Here is a 15,022-nt window from a genome sequence, read left to right on the forward strand (position 1 = left end):
GCGCTCGAACGGAAACGCAGATCGCAGATTCGACCGCTAGTCGTTAACCGTTTGCATATGTAAGCACGTAAGTACTTACTTACCTACACAGTGATTGCAAAAGTTATATTCAAACACTTGCTGTTGCAAACCGTAAATCATTACCTGTAGATTTCAAGATATCCTTACCTATGACGAAGCTCATGAATGGGCTAACTTTAAAAATAATAAATTTAATAACGTTTGGTTAATAATTTGCTGCGTTACGAGAACAAAAGTATCGCGTAAAGCAGTGGTTCTTTACGCTGTTTTCAAGTTCGCGAACTTGTAGATATTCTATCCGCTTTATCTTTTTTTTGATGTTTTGACATCACGGTAAATATTAAACTGAAATAAATCTTTTGATTCGATTTTTATCCCGATTCACGATCATTTCTTATCTAATATAAATTCTATGGAAGATGCGGACTTGGCCAGAATTGAAATTGGAAAAGTCCCAGAGAATCCTCTTGGTACACTACATTTAAGTAAGTCAGAGTTCCTTAACATTGATTCAACTAACATTTAAGAACGTTATTCCAAGAAACATTGTATAAAAAGGGTGAGTAAGTACCGTTAGACTGGCAAAAGGGGTTCGTGGACAAAAAAAAAAAGGTTAAGAACCACTGGCATAAAATATCGCGCGTGACGTAATTCAAAAAGGGGAAACTCGTTTATCATTTTTGATCGATGCTATCGTACGTATGAAATGTAGTTTTCTATGAAACTTTTAAGTATGTAACCTTCTGAATATTTTAATGCTATATCTAAATGGATTTTGCCACGCTTTTCCAACGAATTAACTTTTTTATTTCAGTCTAGTACGATTCGAAAGTTCTGTCTTTCTCGTCGTTGAACAATTCATTTTGAGAAAAATAATTGAAACGCTAAAAACCAGAATGTGACAGAGAACATTATAGAAGGGCAGTACCGTCAACACAATGCTAAACACCAAGATCATTAGAATGATTAGAAAAAAGGCATGGTCGCTCAATAATAAGAGAAAGAAAGAAAGAAAGAAAGAAAGAAAGGATTGAATGTTTATAAAAAGTAATACAAGATGCAAAATAAAATTATGCCATGAATCTCTGCAGACTAGAAGAAATTACTAATCAAATATATTAACAATATATGTATCGAGATTATGGTATTTTTATTAAACAATAATTTACAATTACATCTGTTTAATCAAAAATAATTTATGATACATAAATTATACTTTTTTGCTTTTAGATTTTATAACTAAAATGGGCCTCGAGAACCAGGGCATTGGCGCAAAACTAGTTAGTCCACGGAAAACCTTAAATTATAACGCAGATTTAATCAGTTAAATAACTGTAGGATAAAAGACATTAGAACCGCTCAGCTTAACGAACACGATAGAATTCAAGAATATAATGTTAGTAAACTAATTTGTAACTCATGTTTTAATACTCACATTATTATTAAAATTAACGACGTAATGGCTACATTTTTATCAAGTCATATATTTATTGTTAATTGTTTATGGTGTTGCAGAATGCTTATCAATTACAAGAAGATAACGGACATCTGTGGAAAAGACTGCTCGATGGAAGCGAGACAATATCATCTGAATAGGAGTCGGACATGCAACTATATGTACATAAAAATAACCCAAATAATGTTGCGTATATATGTTTTAGAATAATGTTTAATTTATTTATAAAACATGCCATCAAGATTTCGACGCATATTTTTATTTAACAAAGTTAGAAATGTGTAAAACATTCCTTATATTTATATCGATGAAAAATGAAAATCACAGTACATACATATATTCCACGCTTTTTATTTAAATTATCCCCTACCTATCCCAGTAAGTAATTCCTTAATTTTTATAAATTCTAAAGTTAAAAATATTATTCGAATTTAATTAAGTCCTTCAACCACTTCTCTATACGTTATTTCATGTAATTAATAAGTTATAAACAATTTATTTCAATATTGCGCAAAAATGTGCAAAGAAACAGTGTCGCCATCTAATATCAGGGTTTCGAAGTCAAAAAATCGTCCCAGGATCACAGAATGTTAGTGGAGGTATCCGGAGTACAGCTTCCCCCACTCCTCCTACTCTAGATACACACTACCTTGATTATTCGTTAATTACTCCTTTCCTGGGATTAAAATATGAACTTTTAGAATCGAAGAATGTAGTATAGACCCTTGGCTAGATTCAAGGATAGTTTTTGGAACCATTCCGCCAGTAATTAAGACGTTATTAACGAATATCGGAAGTCGGAACATTTACGGCTGTATCACCGTCTGCTTTAATCGATGAATTATCCATTTTTCAATTATAATACCCATATTTTGGCTAGTAGAGAACCAAGTAGAGATCCCTGGCAACATTCAAGGACCGATTTCGTAGCGCTCCATGCTCTAGTTAATTAGTTATTAGCGATAGATCCCCAAGGTGTCCCGTTAAAATGTGAAAAACAGTGTCCCGACTTCCGATATTCGTTAATAACTATTTAATGAGTCGTAGCGTGGTTCTAAAAACTATCCTTGAATCAAGCCAAGGGTCTATACTATATTCTTAAACTCTAAAAGTTCATAATTTGTTCCCAGGAAAGGCGTAATTAGTAAATTAACGAGCAGTAATTCATGACAAGCGGAGAATTATCGATTGTTGGATAGTGGCGCCAACTAGTGGCGAAAACAGCGTACTATGGGCTTCTCGGCTTCGAAATGAATTGTTGCTCGTTAATTTACTAATTACGCCTTTCCTGGGAACAAATTATGAACTTTTAGAGTTTAGGAATATAGTCTAGACCCTTGGCAACATTCAAGAATAGTTTTTAGAACCATGCAATGCTCCATTAAACAGTTATTAACGAATATCGGAGGTCGACCCACGGTTTCTAACCTTTTCACGTGACACCTTAGGGATCTATCGTTAATAACTAATTAATTAGAGCATGGAGCGTTGCAAAATCGGTCCTTGAATGTTGCCAGGGATCTCTACTTGGTTCTCTAATAGCCAAAAATATGGGTATTATAGCTGAAAAATGGATAATTCATCGATTAAAGCAGACGGTGATACAGCCGTAAATGTTCCGACTTACGATATTCGTTAATAACGTCTTAATTACTAGCGGAATGGTTCCAAAAACTATCCTTGAATCTAGCCAAGGGTCTATACTACATTCTTCGATTCTAAAAGTTCATATTTTAATCCCAGGAAAGGAGTAATTAACGAATAATCAAGGTAGTGTGTATCTAGAGTAGGAGGAGTGGGGGAAGCTGTACTCCGGATACCTCCACTAACATTCTGTGATCCTGGGACGATTTTTTGACTTCGAAACCCTGATAGTAGATGGCGATACTGTTTCTTTGCAGATTTTAACACAACTATAGGTCGTTCACATAAGTAAGTACGTGAGCTCGTATATATATATGCATTTTAGCAGTTAGAATTCCTGATATTAGATGGCGATACTGTTTGTTTGCAGATTTTTGCGCAATATTGAAATAAATTGTTTATAACTTATTAATTACATGAAATAACGTATAGAGAAATGGTTGAAGGACTTAATTAAATTCAAATAATATTTTTAACTTTAGAATTTATAAAAATTAAGGAATTACTTACTGGGATAGGTAGGGGATAATTTAAATAAAAAGCGTGGAATATATGTACTGTGATTTTTATTTTTCATCGATATAAATACATATAAGGAATGTTTTACACGTTTCTAACTTTGTTAAATAAAAATACGCGTCGAAATCTTGATAGCATGTTTTATAAATAAATTAAATCGATGAGTAATATATAATAATTTTAACAACATTATTCTAAAACATACATATATACAATGTACATATTTATGTTTTTCAGTGACATCAGTTTTATCAACAAATGTAAAATGTAAAAAGTCGAATACTCTCGGTTTTGTAAGACTATTCCTTAAGGATTAATTACGTAAAGAAATGTGAGGAAAGGTACTTAGAGGAGAGTCTAAATAAATAAAAAGTATGGGAAACTAGGAAATAGTTAATTAGGAAATATGTATACATAATAAGTATGTATAATCGAGGGAAGAGTGGAACGTCGTGTGCCACTGTATGTACTTACGTGATTGATCTAAGCGTAGTGTGGAAGAAAAGAAAAAATAGTGGCAGTCTATTTTCGAATAGAATTATTTTCTACCATTGTCATCGAATAATTCACTATTTGTAAAACAGTTAAATGTACTAGGTTAATAATTTATACGATCCGAGAGATTTCTATTTAAGCAAAGCGTGGATTTGAGAAGCGTTAAAATGCTGGAGGAGGTTACAAATAGTTGGGCCATTGGCTTGCACTCGTTTCTCGATGTTTCGCATTTCACACCGATGGTATCAAATCTGTGGGATAAAGAAGCATTTAACGTGCAACATTTAAATGACCCGAAAATAAAAAAGTCTGACGTACTTCTTGGTTATCTGATTCTGTTCTGGGTGATTTTGTACCTTATGTACGAAAAGTGCCTTAATGTAAGTTCTCATATTTGGTACTCTGAGCTTACACGTTATCCTGTTATGTTAATTAATGAACTTATCGATTGTGTGTTTTGTTTAATTTCATTTATTAACAGTCTCTGCTTCGACGTATGCGTGTTTCGTTGATGCAAAGGAGTAGACTAATCGAGGCTGTGTGGAATTGTGGATTTTGTTTTGGTAGCATTTGTTATCTGAAATCATCTGCGATCAAGAATACAAATTTCTTCTCGGAAGGGCGAGAAGCAATGTACGAGGAACTGGGTGTAATTTTACACAAAAGCTTTTATTTTCATCGAGCCGGGTTAGAGATTTTCTGTCACGGAGCTTGGAGAAAAGGCTGGGCAAATTTGCTGTTTGCATCGTTTGTCATGAATCCTTACCAAGAAAAGTAAAGGACCATCCATCTTAATAAAACAAACGGATATTTTCTCATTTGACGGCGCATCTTTTAACATTTTGCTTTATCGTTCGAATCGTTTCTTACTTTATATGTTTTTTACAGATGGTGTACGATAGTAAGCACTTTCTTATTTTACAAAGCAACCGACACCATCGTAGTTAACGTTTGTCGAATTTTATTATGCGTATCTCACTTTAACGGAAGGAAGTTGCCCAAATTATTATTCTCCGTTCACTGTTTTGACTGGTTAGTGCGTTCTCAAGTACAATTCTTAAGTAGAACGTTTGAATAAAATATTTTTCTAATAAATCTTATTTTTAGGATATATTTGTATGTACTATTTGTGCCTAAATTCATGTTACGATTGGAAAAGACTAGTTACGCACGGGCAGAGCTTGGCTTGTACCTGTGGTTTATCGCAGAATGTATAGATTCGGTAATACGATCGTACAGATCATTTCAAAATCACGATACTTTTTTATTTAGTTTGAAACTATTTTCGCTCGACGTAATGTTTTGTGTATAGGTGTGGCTGAGACTTTTAGGATATGCCAAAGCTACTCATTGGCTAGAAATTTGCTTATTTCCTCCTCCGACGCAGGAAGCAATCGAGCTGGCAGGAATCCAAAAACGGCATAGAGATTCTTTAAAGAAATCGGTTAACAGGGGATCAAAAAAGACCGAACTGTGGCAAACTATGCTCTGTAAGTATGCCGCGACACAAAGGTTGCACTTTGAGACTCTGTGAACGTTGGTAACAACTTTGAAATCAAATTTAGGTGCAGTTGCGATTAAAAAAAAATTAAAAGAATTAAACAAGCAAAGCAAAATAATTCTGAATCGACGAGCGAATCGTCTGCCGAAATACAATCACCCGAAACAGAAACAATGGAAGAAAGGAGCGAGGAACTGATGAATCAATAGCATAATAAGTATTAATAAAGCAAGAATATTGGTAAGAAAAGCAGTAAAAGAGATTTAATTTGTTTCTATAGTTCCTATAACGTACTCGAATGAATTTTTCTCGTTACTAAAAGTTACGATTTTTATTTCAAATTTATACGATTTATTATATACATATGTATATTCTGTATTTACACTTTGCATTAGTAATTAAAAGACAAAAAAAAAAAAAAAATGAGAAAAAACAAGCGCAAACGATTAAAGAATATAAAAGGGAAGAATTTAATTGAAACATGCATAAAATCGTATCTTCTTTTTAATACAAAAATCAAATTTATTTGAGAATTTTATAGATATACCTGTGTATGTAGAAAGTTCCACCACATACATGCTTATGATCTAATGGTACATGTCACGAACAATATGTATCTGACGCCCTTTACAGAAACCTTTTTCAAGAATCTCGCGATTGGCACAACGTCTCGGTAACATTATAATCGAGTTTACGAAACGTGCATTCGTATCCGAGTAAGTTGACGAAAACAGTATTTTACACGATTGACACGTTAATGATTAATTTAACTTTGAATGGTTAACGATTATTCACACAACATGAATTTCTTTATAAAATTCTCGCTCGGGAAATGACTTGCGGTGGTAATGCAGGATAAATGTAGTACAGTTTGCACACGCATATGGTTCATTCTCTTATCGTTTAAATGTTAAGCTAGAGGCACGATATGTATATCTACATAGCGAATAGATAATATGTCGATACTATTTCGCTCTTGGTATCGGTATTATTTATGAATCGAGGCTCCAAGGAATAATGTGACTGACTGCGAGGTATAGCGTAAAATGACATGGGCTGTTAAATAAATATCTTGCTTGCGACAGCAAATTAAGGATATTTAGAAGCGTGTCTCTTAAGGAAGATTGAAACGACGATGCTAATTGCGCGTTAAATCGTATCCGAAGTATTGCGTATTTGCTTTATGTCAAAGACGGGGAAATTTTTAATTACTCTGCTTGTGGATGTAAACGCAACGATTCTGACCTTTACGTTATTTAGTCCTTAAATTGTAAATAGAATATTAACTTTTTAACCCTTTGTGATTTAAAATAAGCTTCAAGTTACTCTTCCGAAACAAGAAACTTTTCCATTTCTATATTTATTATGTCTGTACTGATAAACCAATGCGACGAAAGAATGCTATAAGACGAATGGGAAGTTAAGTTAGCAGACTTGAAACGAATAGAAAATACTATCGATCAATGGTCCTTTATTTATTTATGGATTTGTGTGTAAATGGTTTTTATTATTATTTTTTATATGGATCGTAAGAAATTGAAATCTATTACACGAGACAAGCAGATTGCGAGGGATTCAAAATTGGGAATCTAAGCTAAAATGTCTCTAAGAAATCCAAGCACGACTCGCATCCATTATAATAAAAAAAACGTGATTCAAGTGACACGTTATTCCTAGATATATAAAGTTTTATTTCCGATCATTCTGGACTGTGTCAATAAAATATAGTACATGTATTTAGGCTGAATTGTTCCACGATGTTATACAGTTTAATGAAAAATATTATAAATGAATATGGTTCGAATAAAGTTGTATTCAATACGCTTCCAGCGTGTACGCCTCGATAATATCGTATTTCTAAAAATTGTTAGAACATTTGGTTTAGAAACTTATATGTAAAATGTTTGTATTATACAAATGTATAATACAATTTTCTGATTCGATAATAAGTAAGATTAAAATTATTCAAGCGACCTTACTTTTACGACGCATGTCGTTCCCTTGTATTTAAATAGTTACATATCATTCTTTTCTTTTTCTTTTTGCAAGAGGAAATTGTACCTCCTACAGCACAGAGTTTCTCAAGGGAAGTGTCGTACGAAATATTGTAGTTCCTAAATATAAACAGGACTGTTGTTGGGGCCTCGTAATTTTTCATTTAACAGGCGACATTAACAAACGATACAAATGTTTCTTCTTTTTCTTTAGCTAATTCAAGGTCACTTTTGATCATTTTGAAAATTTTTGGAAAAGAATATACGTACAACGAAGCTATACATATACAATGACCTTGAAATGACGAAACGATCGAAAACGAAGGCAGAAGAAGCTACGAGAACCAAGATATTTCTTACTCTGTCTGTACCGTATTAAATTAAATTTATCTTCCTTGATACTTAAAAGTGAAAATATAGAATTTTATTCAAAAGGCACAAAGTGACCTTGAAATATCTATTAACATTGGACTTTGAACAAAAAATGGTAAAGTCCTATTGCAGTCCCTTGTGTCTCCTACCTTTTAGCAGTTGTTTAATTTAACACTCGTCTTGAGACAATCTGCATAATAAAATCAACGCATTTTTAGTCACATTTTTGGCTGAAAGTATCTTGAAAAGAGTATACATGTAGGTACGTATACGTATACTGAAACGATTACGAAGAAACGAAACTGTGTAAAAATTGATGGTAAATATAGAATCGAATCGATGGTAAAACATTTAATCATAATGTTGATCGATTGTGCGCTACACAGAACCCGGTTACTTGCTGCGATGATTAAAGACTACGTTTAATACAGCAACACTTCCTCTCCCTGAATGCGTTGTGAATTCGAGTGCTGAATAAGGCCTTTTCATGTGAATGACGACCGTTAAAAGTTCAACACCATTTATAAAATTCCAACTTCTATGTGAACAATGTTTATCGATGGTCTCTCGCGAACGATAGACACTTTGTCTGTTTTATTATGTTAGTTTTATAATCGAGCTTATAGACACACTCACAAAATATCTTGCCATATTGTTTTATCGTGTGTAATGGTTATTTATAATATTTATATATGTTTATCGTTAAATTGTTTTAACTTACGTTGAATAACTATCACTGCGTTTACTTCCGTAATAACGTGTAATCGGTTTTCTTTTTTTTTTTTTTTTTCTTTCTTTTTTCGTTTCTTTAATGACTTGACACATTCACGCTCTCTCAAACGATAAAATAAAGGGAGGTCAAAAAATGGAAGGAAACACAACGTCCACGTGTGTAAAATTCGTACCGATTCGATGACCACCACAAGTTGATTTCTTTACGTACAAACTGAAATACATATGTATTTTTGTGACTTGTCGGGTGTACACGAAGCCTGCTTCTCAATTTTCTTGTTCCAAGCAAAATGCTTTTTTGGATTTTACAAACGTTAATAACAATAAGGCTCTGATAATGTATACCATGCGTTAATTCATCAACTTGTCAGAGTGACGCGTAAAAAATGTTTAAAACGTTTCTATTTGTGGTAGGCATTCGTGGTTCGTTACGCACAGAGAATTGAACCGAATCAAGTTTCCAAGGCTGCAATCGGAAAAGTCGATCGAAAAGCTCTGCGATCTGTAGCCGAAGAATACCAATCGAACAAGTAACGGATCATTGCTTTGCCTGTTTTAAGACATATCGTGACTACTCACATATACTTTGCTAGCAACTTACCAATCGGACTCTAATTCTTTTTTTCTTTTTTTCTCTTTTTTTTTCCCTTTTTTTTTTTTGAATGTCCATTTTGCTATTTTTCGTTTGGCGAGGGCAGCAGCGAATCGAAAGAAAACACGTGATTTATCTGCCCGCCGAAAGTAAATCGTAATTTCGTACCATAGGAAGACAATAAATTATTGGTAACGCGATCGTACAACAAACTATTACATGTTTCTTTTTTTTTTTTATTTTTACCTCTTCCTTTCTCGTGCACGCTGTGTAAAATGTCTAATAAACGTCCACGGTTCGTCAGTGGTGCTAGAACGAATACGATTACGAAAGTTACCTTATTACAAACATATACGTATATATATGAGCAATAAAATTTGAGTCGGTTAATCTTTCTTAGGCCCAACCCGTCTCTTCATTTTTTTTTTTTTTTTCTTTTTTTTTTTCTTTTCTTTTTTACTTAGTTGACGCACTCTGCGCCTCGCGCGGATGTAAGATATTTAGAATTTGTAATTTCGATAGGAGACAACGCGCGCCTTTGTTCCTTTCCCATTTTTTTTGTTTCTATTTATTTTTGTGAAAATATGGCCCCATTGTTACAGGCTCGATGTAGGTTTCGGAAACGGTTCGATATTCTCTTTATTTCTCCCATCCTGAGTCTGCAACAGGCTTCGTTTAATTCCATGCCATCTACATTTATGATCGTTGATCCTTTCGCGTGACGCGTCTTATAATATAGTTTTCGCATCGTCACGTTTCGCTCACGGTTCGTCGATCGATCGTTCTCTCTTTAAAATCCCGTTTCGATCGATACTACGAATGTAAAATATAACGTTTCGGTCCCATGTTTGCGATTTTTCCTCTCTGTACAACGAGACGCGAAATTTCCCCGGCGCGATTCCATCGGAAAATTCGTTTTTCTCGTGGCAGTGGTCACGGTCGATCGATTATCAGTTCCACCGCGCGCGAACCACGTTTCGATAATAAATTAATAAATATAATATTATACAATATTACAGTTCAATTTTCGTTTAAACGGCCGTTTTCCTCTATGCCTAATATGTATAATCAATCATCCCTGACAACAACCACGAGCGCAATTCGTTTCACGGATTACTCCTCACAAAGAATCACAATTGTACTGGCATAAAATTGAACCTCTTTTTAGATCTTTTCGTATTAATTCTACAATGTGTAGGTACGTGTTTCGACAACCTGTTCTTTCCTATACTCGTAATACCTTGTGTTTAATCTTTGTATCTCTTATTTCATCTGCGTTATTAACAATAAAATCACGAGCAGGAATGCAGTTGCTTCCAACGTTTGCGGAGGAACGTATTTCTTGTTCTCTGTAACTATCATCCGATCAAACTTTTTATTTAGGATATAAAATTAGCGGAGAACCACGCGGGGAGAAACGATAGGAATATAATATTTATACACAGAGCCTTACAAAGCTATAACAAGGCCATAAACGAACAATGTAAAGAAACTGTCAGCGCAAATCAGAGATCAAGAAATCAGTTCAATTTCGTTCTCTGAAAAATTCTATCGTTTTCGCTGTTTACACTTTATTCAATTTCTCTCCACGTTTACCGCAGAGATACATACGTACGTAGTAAACTCTCCGAGTGTTATCAAAATTAAAAATTATGTAGTTTGAATATAAAATACACGTAAGTAGGTAGGTATGCAACGAAAATAAATATTTTAAATTGCTGATCACGGTTAGTCGTCAATCAAAACCACTGACTTACAAGGGGAAAAAATCAAGATTTTTCTAAAACGAACCAAATATATTGTAGAGGGGATTGAAAGCAGAAGCCGGCCTATCATCGTTTTGTTAACACTCCGAGAGAATCGAAATTCTTTTCTATTTTCTATTTTTTTAATTTTCTTATAGTTCCGTGTTCTGGCCGCCCGCCACCCGCCACCCGTGTGCGTATGCTGTGAGAATCGTTGCCGAACAGGCAAACAACCACGATTAATTGGCCGTTAATCGCTTAATTCACGCGAAAAGTCACAGACTCGTCGATTCTCGAGTCTTTCAGTCGTTAACACCAGGGACGAGAAACCTCTGTTTCGTTCGATAATACTTAAACTGCACCGTAAGAAAAAAAAAAAAAAAAAAAAAAAATTGTACGATACAAGATTTTGCAAGAGGACGCGATGGATGCAAGGATACGTTTGTCGAGATATCAGACTTGACCGGTTACGCATTAGAAAATAAAAATATTTAGCGTCTCGTTGAAAAATATAAACGATTCTTAAGAGAATGAAATGAGCAGATCGACACTCGTAACCGAATCCGATCGGAATAATCTTTGAATAATCCTACTCGAGGCAAGAACAAAGCTAGCCCGTTAAGGTCACTTTCTCTATCGGTGAATCGTGTTGTACACCGTCGGTTTGCTTCTTCGAGAGACAGAGAGCACGAGAATCCGTAGATGTGCGTTTTCGATCTTAAAAAATCAGAGTCGAGTGGAGCGAGTAGCAGATTTTCTACAGATCGGTACAAGGTAAACGAAATAGTGACGCGTAATTTTGTTCTGCCTCGAGTATGGTACCTTGGAACCAAGTTTTCCATCAGTTACCGCTGTTGACACAGTTTGTAGAAGGTATAATATCGACGGTACGAGTACACCAAAACGATGGACGGTACACGTCCGGGTATTACCTATTGGTAAAAGTTCCTGGTCAACGTGAACGCATTTTATATTCGTTCCTTGCGCGTTTGCGTACATACATGTTGTGTATGTATGTGTTTTTTTCTGTATGTACGTGAGCATGCGTTGTACGTGTAAATAACGAAAATTAACAATTGTCTCTCAGAGGCTCGTGACGATGTGTGGCTTGGCAGTGGTGGAAGCGATCTCGGAGAGTCGCACGTCGATGGGAATGCGATCGTCGTAGAGCGTTGGCGCCTGGAGTATGATACCCGCCGTACCGACAACCACGGCTAGTGTAAAAATCCACAGGAACAGCCTGTCGAGAACCATCGCGACGTACTTCCAATCTTCTTTCACCTACCATAAGAAACGATCGTACGATCTAGTTGGCCGATTTGCCCTTGAAATTGATGCAGGGAATCTTGAGGAAACGTGTCTTTCTAGCCGAAACTTAACGACGAAGAGTAAAGGCTTGAAACTTTGATGCGGTGTAACTTATTTGTTTGCTAAGAAGAAGAAGAAGAAGAAGAAGAAGGAGGAATTTATTTTTTTTGTTACGTACTCTGGTGGAGTCTTCTTCCCTCTTGGTATGGTCGGCAATGAAACGAATGCCTTCGATGGCCTTGTACAGTTCTGGGCAGTGATGCCAATGATGAAGGGTGTTGCAGAGAGCGTCGACGCTCTCCTCGGTGGGGAGTTGCGGCGGAGGGGCTGCTGTGGCCGCTGGTGATCCATGAATGCGACACGCGCTCCCCAAATTCACCGCTTCCAGTTCCCTGGTGAACAAACTTCTTTAATTTCATTCGCGCAACATTATTATTCGCGAGTATCGGTGCGCAAGTGGGGTTACCGAGGGTGTAATTCGTCCCGCGAATCGAGACTCGGGAACAGAACGGACGATTCCACCAACTCCGACGCCGAGGTCTCCACGAACAAGGATGGATCCCGCAATTCGAGACCATTGCACGTTCTGACCATCACGCGTTGACCGTGATGACCGGCCATGCTACGTTTGTCTATCTGATACTGCGGCCTGTTGGCGAATTAAAGAAAATGTACGATTACAACTGATGGCTAAACTGGGTAAGTGTAATTGTTTTGCGGTAATAACCAAAAGCGGTTATCGTCAAAGCTTCTAAATATCAAAGTCGAATAGTTTATGTACATGTTTCGGAGCGTGAAGATATTGCACCGACGTTGATAACGAGGATCAAGCGATCGCGGGTGAAATGGGTGAATTAATAAAGCGAAACAATTTACTAATTATTTGAAAAGGTATCCAATTACCTTTTAACAAACTACGATGATCTACGTGATGTTTAAAGATAGATGCCGATTAAAATTATGCATTTTCCATGCAATATCCGATAAAATGGAAACGGCGTTAAAAGGCGTATATGTTTTTTTTACTTTTTCGTTGTTATTTTGTCTGGAGGAAAGAAATACGGACTGAAATACCAATGAAAGAATAATAGTCGCGTTGGCACGAGGTTGAAAGTAAAACACGGCACGCGGCCGGCGAGCACATTTACATACGTTAGATCGAAGGCTGACTTTGAAACGAGGTCTGCGTAGCTGGCTGGATCTTGTCTCGTCGCGTATTGTAAAATTTGACCGCTTGTTAATTACCAAAGAGTAAATAATTCACCGTTAGCCAATAAAAACCAGCAGCAGTTTCAAAGCATTCGCATTCGATGCGTCGAGGTGATGAAACGATCGTAAACAATGAAGAATGATAGCGAAGCGGTGTAAGTAACAACGAGTGTAGCAGGTACATATACACACGTAAATATGTATAATCGCATACGGTAAAGTGAATAGAAAGATGGAGCAAAGTGTACTGGTGTACTGTGCAGAACGTTTCTATGGAGTTGTCGAACAACCGGCGTTGGCGTTTAGGTACACGATCAAACGTTTTAAATGTTTCGCGATTCTCTTTCCCTTTTTTCTGTCGGTTCGAGTAAAATTAGGAGCTGGTGTTTGCCGGTGGTTCGCAACCCGGCCGTAAACTGTAGTTTAGTGAATTAAAGTTGAATTCGGTGTGTGGGTAGATGGTTGTGCTAATGGTTGGAGACGCGACGTGACGGTGGTAACAACGTGACGCGCGAGGCCACTAATGAACGTGTTCTAATGCTGGTTGGCAGAGAGCCAACGGCTGGTCCAAATGCTCGTAAAATCATATCTTGCCTGGAATCGTAATCGGTTCTCTTCGAAGACGTATTATACCTGCGCATCGCCAGTAGTCTTGGCAGAACATGGATAAAAACACGACGGACCCACGGTGCCATCACGTGCGTCTGTGGCGACCGGAAGTGAACATTGAGGACTACCACGGTTACGCATATACTGAAACGTTACATCAGACGTGTTAATCGCATCTAAAACTGTTTCGAAAGCAATTGTCTTTGGTTGTACAGTTTAACCGATTGTTTGGATCCTTTTTAACTTTTCGGGATACGTATATTCTATCGGTACGAACGAGTTTAAAGGTTGTAGGAAAGCCGTGGTCGGTCGGTCGGTCGGTCGGTAGGTCGGTAGGTCGGTAGGTCGGTTTGTTTCCGTAGTTGGTAAAATTCGTTTATTCGTTTTGTTTTAGATATTGATCGATGGTTATACCTGAAGGTGTCTAGGATCATGGTGAAAAGGACGAATTTACCGAGAAGCGGCACCACGAGCGATGTGGGCGGGATGATTTCGGCCAGCAGAAGGAAGAACACAGTCAGCGACAATAAAATCGAAATTGATAGGCTGACCTGCAATTGGAGAAAATCGATCGTCTTAATCTGCTGTTGACGGGGGGGGGGGGTCGAGTCTGAAAATAAAGGAACAATAAACATAACAATAAAAAGAGAGGAAATAAATAAGCGAAACTGATCGAAGACGACGTGTTTGGATCCGATTGCGAATTTGAAGAGCATGCTCGAGAAAAGCTAGCCGGCTACAAAGAGACAAAGAAGAACCCTCGAGGTTAAGTGCGACGAACAAAACGTTCCTTTCATTCCCTCGTGACACAGTGTATTGTATCTC

At 36.6% G+C, this 15,022-nt stretch overlaps 2 protein-coding genes across 4 annotated transcripts in view; one reads left to right on the plus strand and one right to left on the minus strand.

The window, feature by feature from the left end:
• The first annotated feature begins 22 nt into the window (after positions 1–22).
• On the plus strand, positions 23–7,888 carry LOC122395742. The gene is made up of 7 exons (XM_043393580.1): positions 23–59; positions 3,878–4,515; positions 4,617–4,909; positions 5,024–5,167; positions 5,243–5,357; positions 5,448–5,625; positions 5,701–7,888. The coding sequence occupies exons 2-7, from the start codon at positions 4,303–4,305 to the stop codon at positions 5,832–5,834; spliced, it is 1,077 nt and encodes a 358-aa protein (XP_043249515.1). The 5' UTR covers positions 23–59; positions 3,878–4,302; the 3' UTR covers positions 5,835–7,888.
• A 3,330-nt stretch (positions 7,889–11,218) lies between these two features.
• LOC122395740 (acetylcholine receptor subunit alpha-like) overlaps positions 11,219–15,022 on the minus strand; it is a 43,842-nt gene continuing 40,038 nt past the window's right edge. The window contains exons 10-14 of one of the 3 annotated variants that reach the window (XM_043393579.1): positions 14,612–14,748; positions 14,222–14,341; positions 12,846–13,028; positions 12,558–12,771; positions 11,219–12,352 (exon numbers count right to left, since the gene is read on the minus strand). In XM_043393579.1, coding sequence (XP_043249514.1) covers positions 12,155–12,352; positions 12,558–12,771; positions 12,846–13,028; positions 14,222–14,341; positions 14,612–14,748 — 852 coding nt within the window. In that variant the 3' untranslated portion in view covers positions 11,219–12,154. Of the gene's footprint in view, positions 12,353–12,557; positions 12,772–12,845; positions 13,029–14,182; positions 14,342–14,611; positions 14,808–15,022 lie in introns of those variants that run through there. The other 2 variants (XM_043393578.1, XR_006258994.1) reach the window with 2 other exon arrangements.

This window comes from Colletes gigas, unplaced genomic scaffold (assembly GCF_013123115.1).
Source record: "Colletes gigas isolate AHSC1104 unplaced genomic scaffold, ASM1312311v1 Colletes_gigas_Sc00006, whole genome shotgun sequence".
NCBI lineage: Eukaryota > Metazoa > Arthropoda > Insecta > Hymenoptera > Colletidae > Colletes > Colletes gigas.

Excerpts from the sequence above, each read along its gene's own strand:
- LOC122395742 (XM_043393580.1), top strand. The coding sequence starts at position 4,303 with ATGCTGGAGGAGGTTACAAATAGTTGGGCCATTGGCTTGCACTCGTTT. Across the intron at positions 4,910-5,023 it reads ATGAATCCTTACCAAGAAAA|ATGGTGTACGATAGTAAGCA; the intron begins GTAAAGGACCAT and ends TGTTTTTTACAG. Across the intron at positions 5,626-5,700 it reads ACTGTGGCAAACTATGCTCT|GTGCAGTTGCGATTAAAAAA; the intron begins GTAAGTATGCCG and ends AATCAAATTTAG.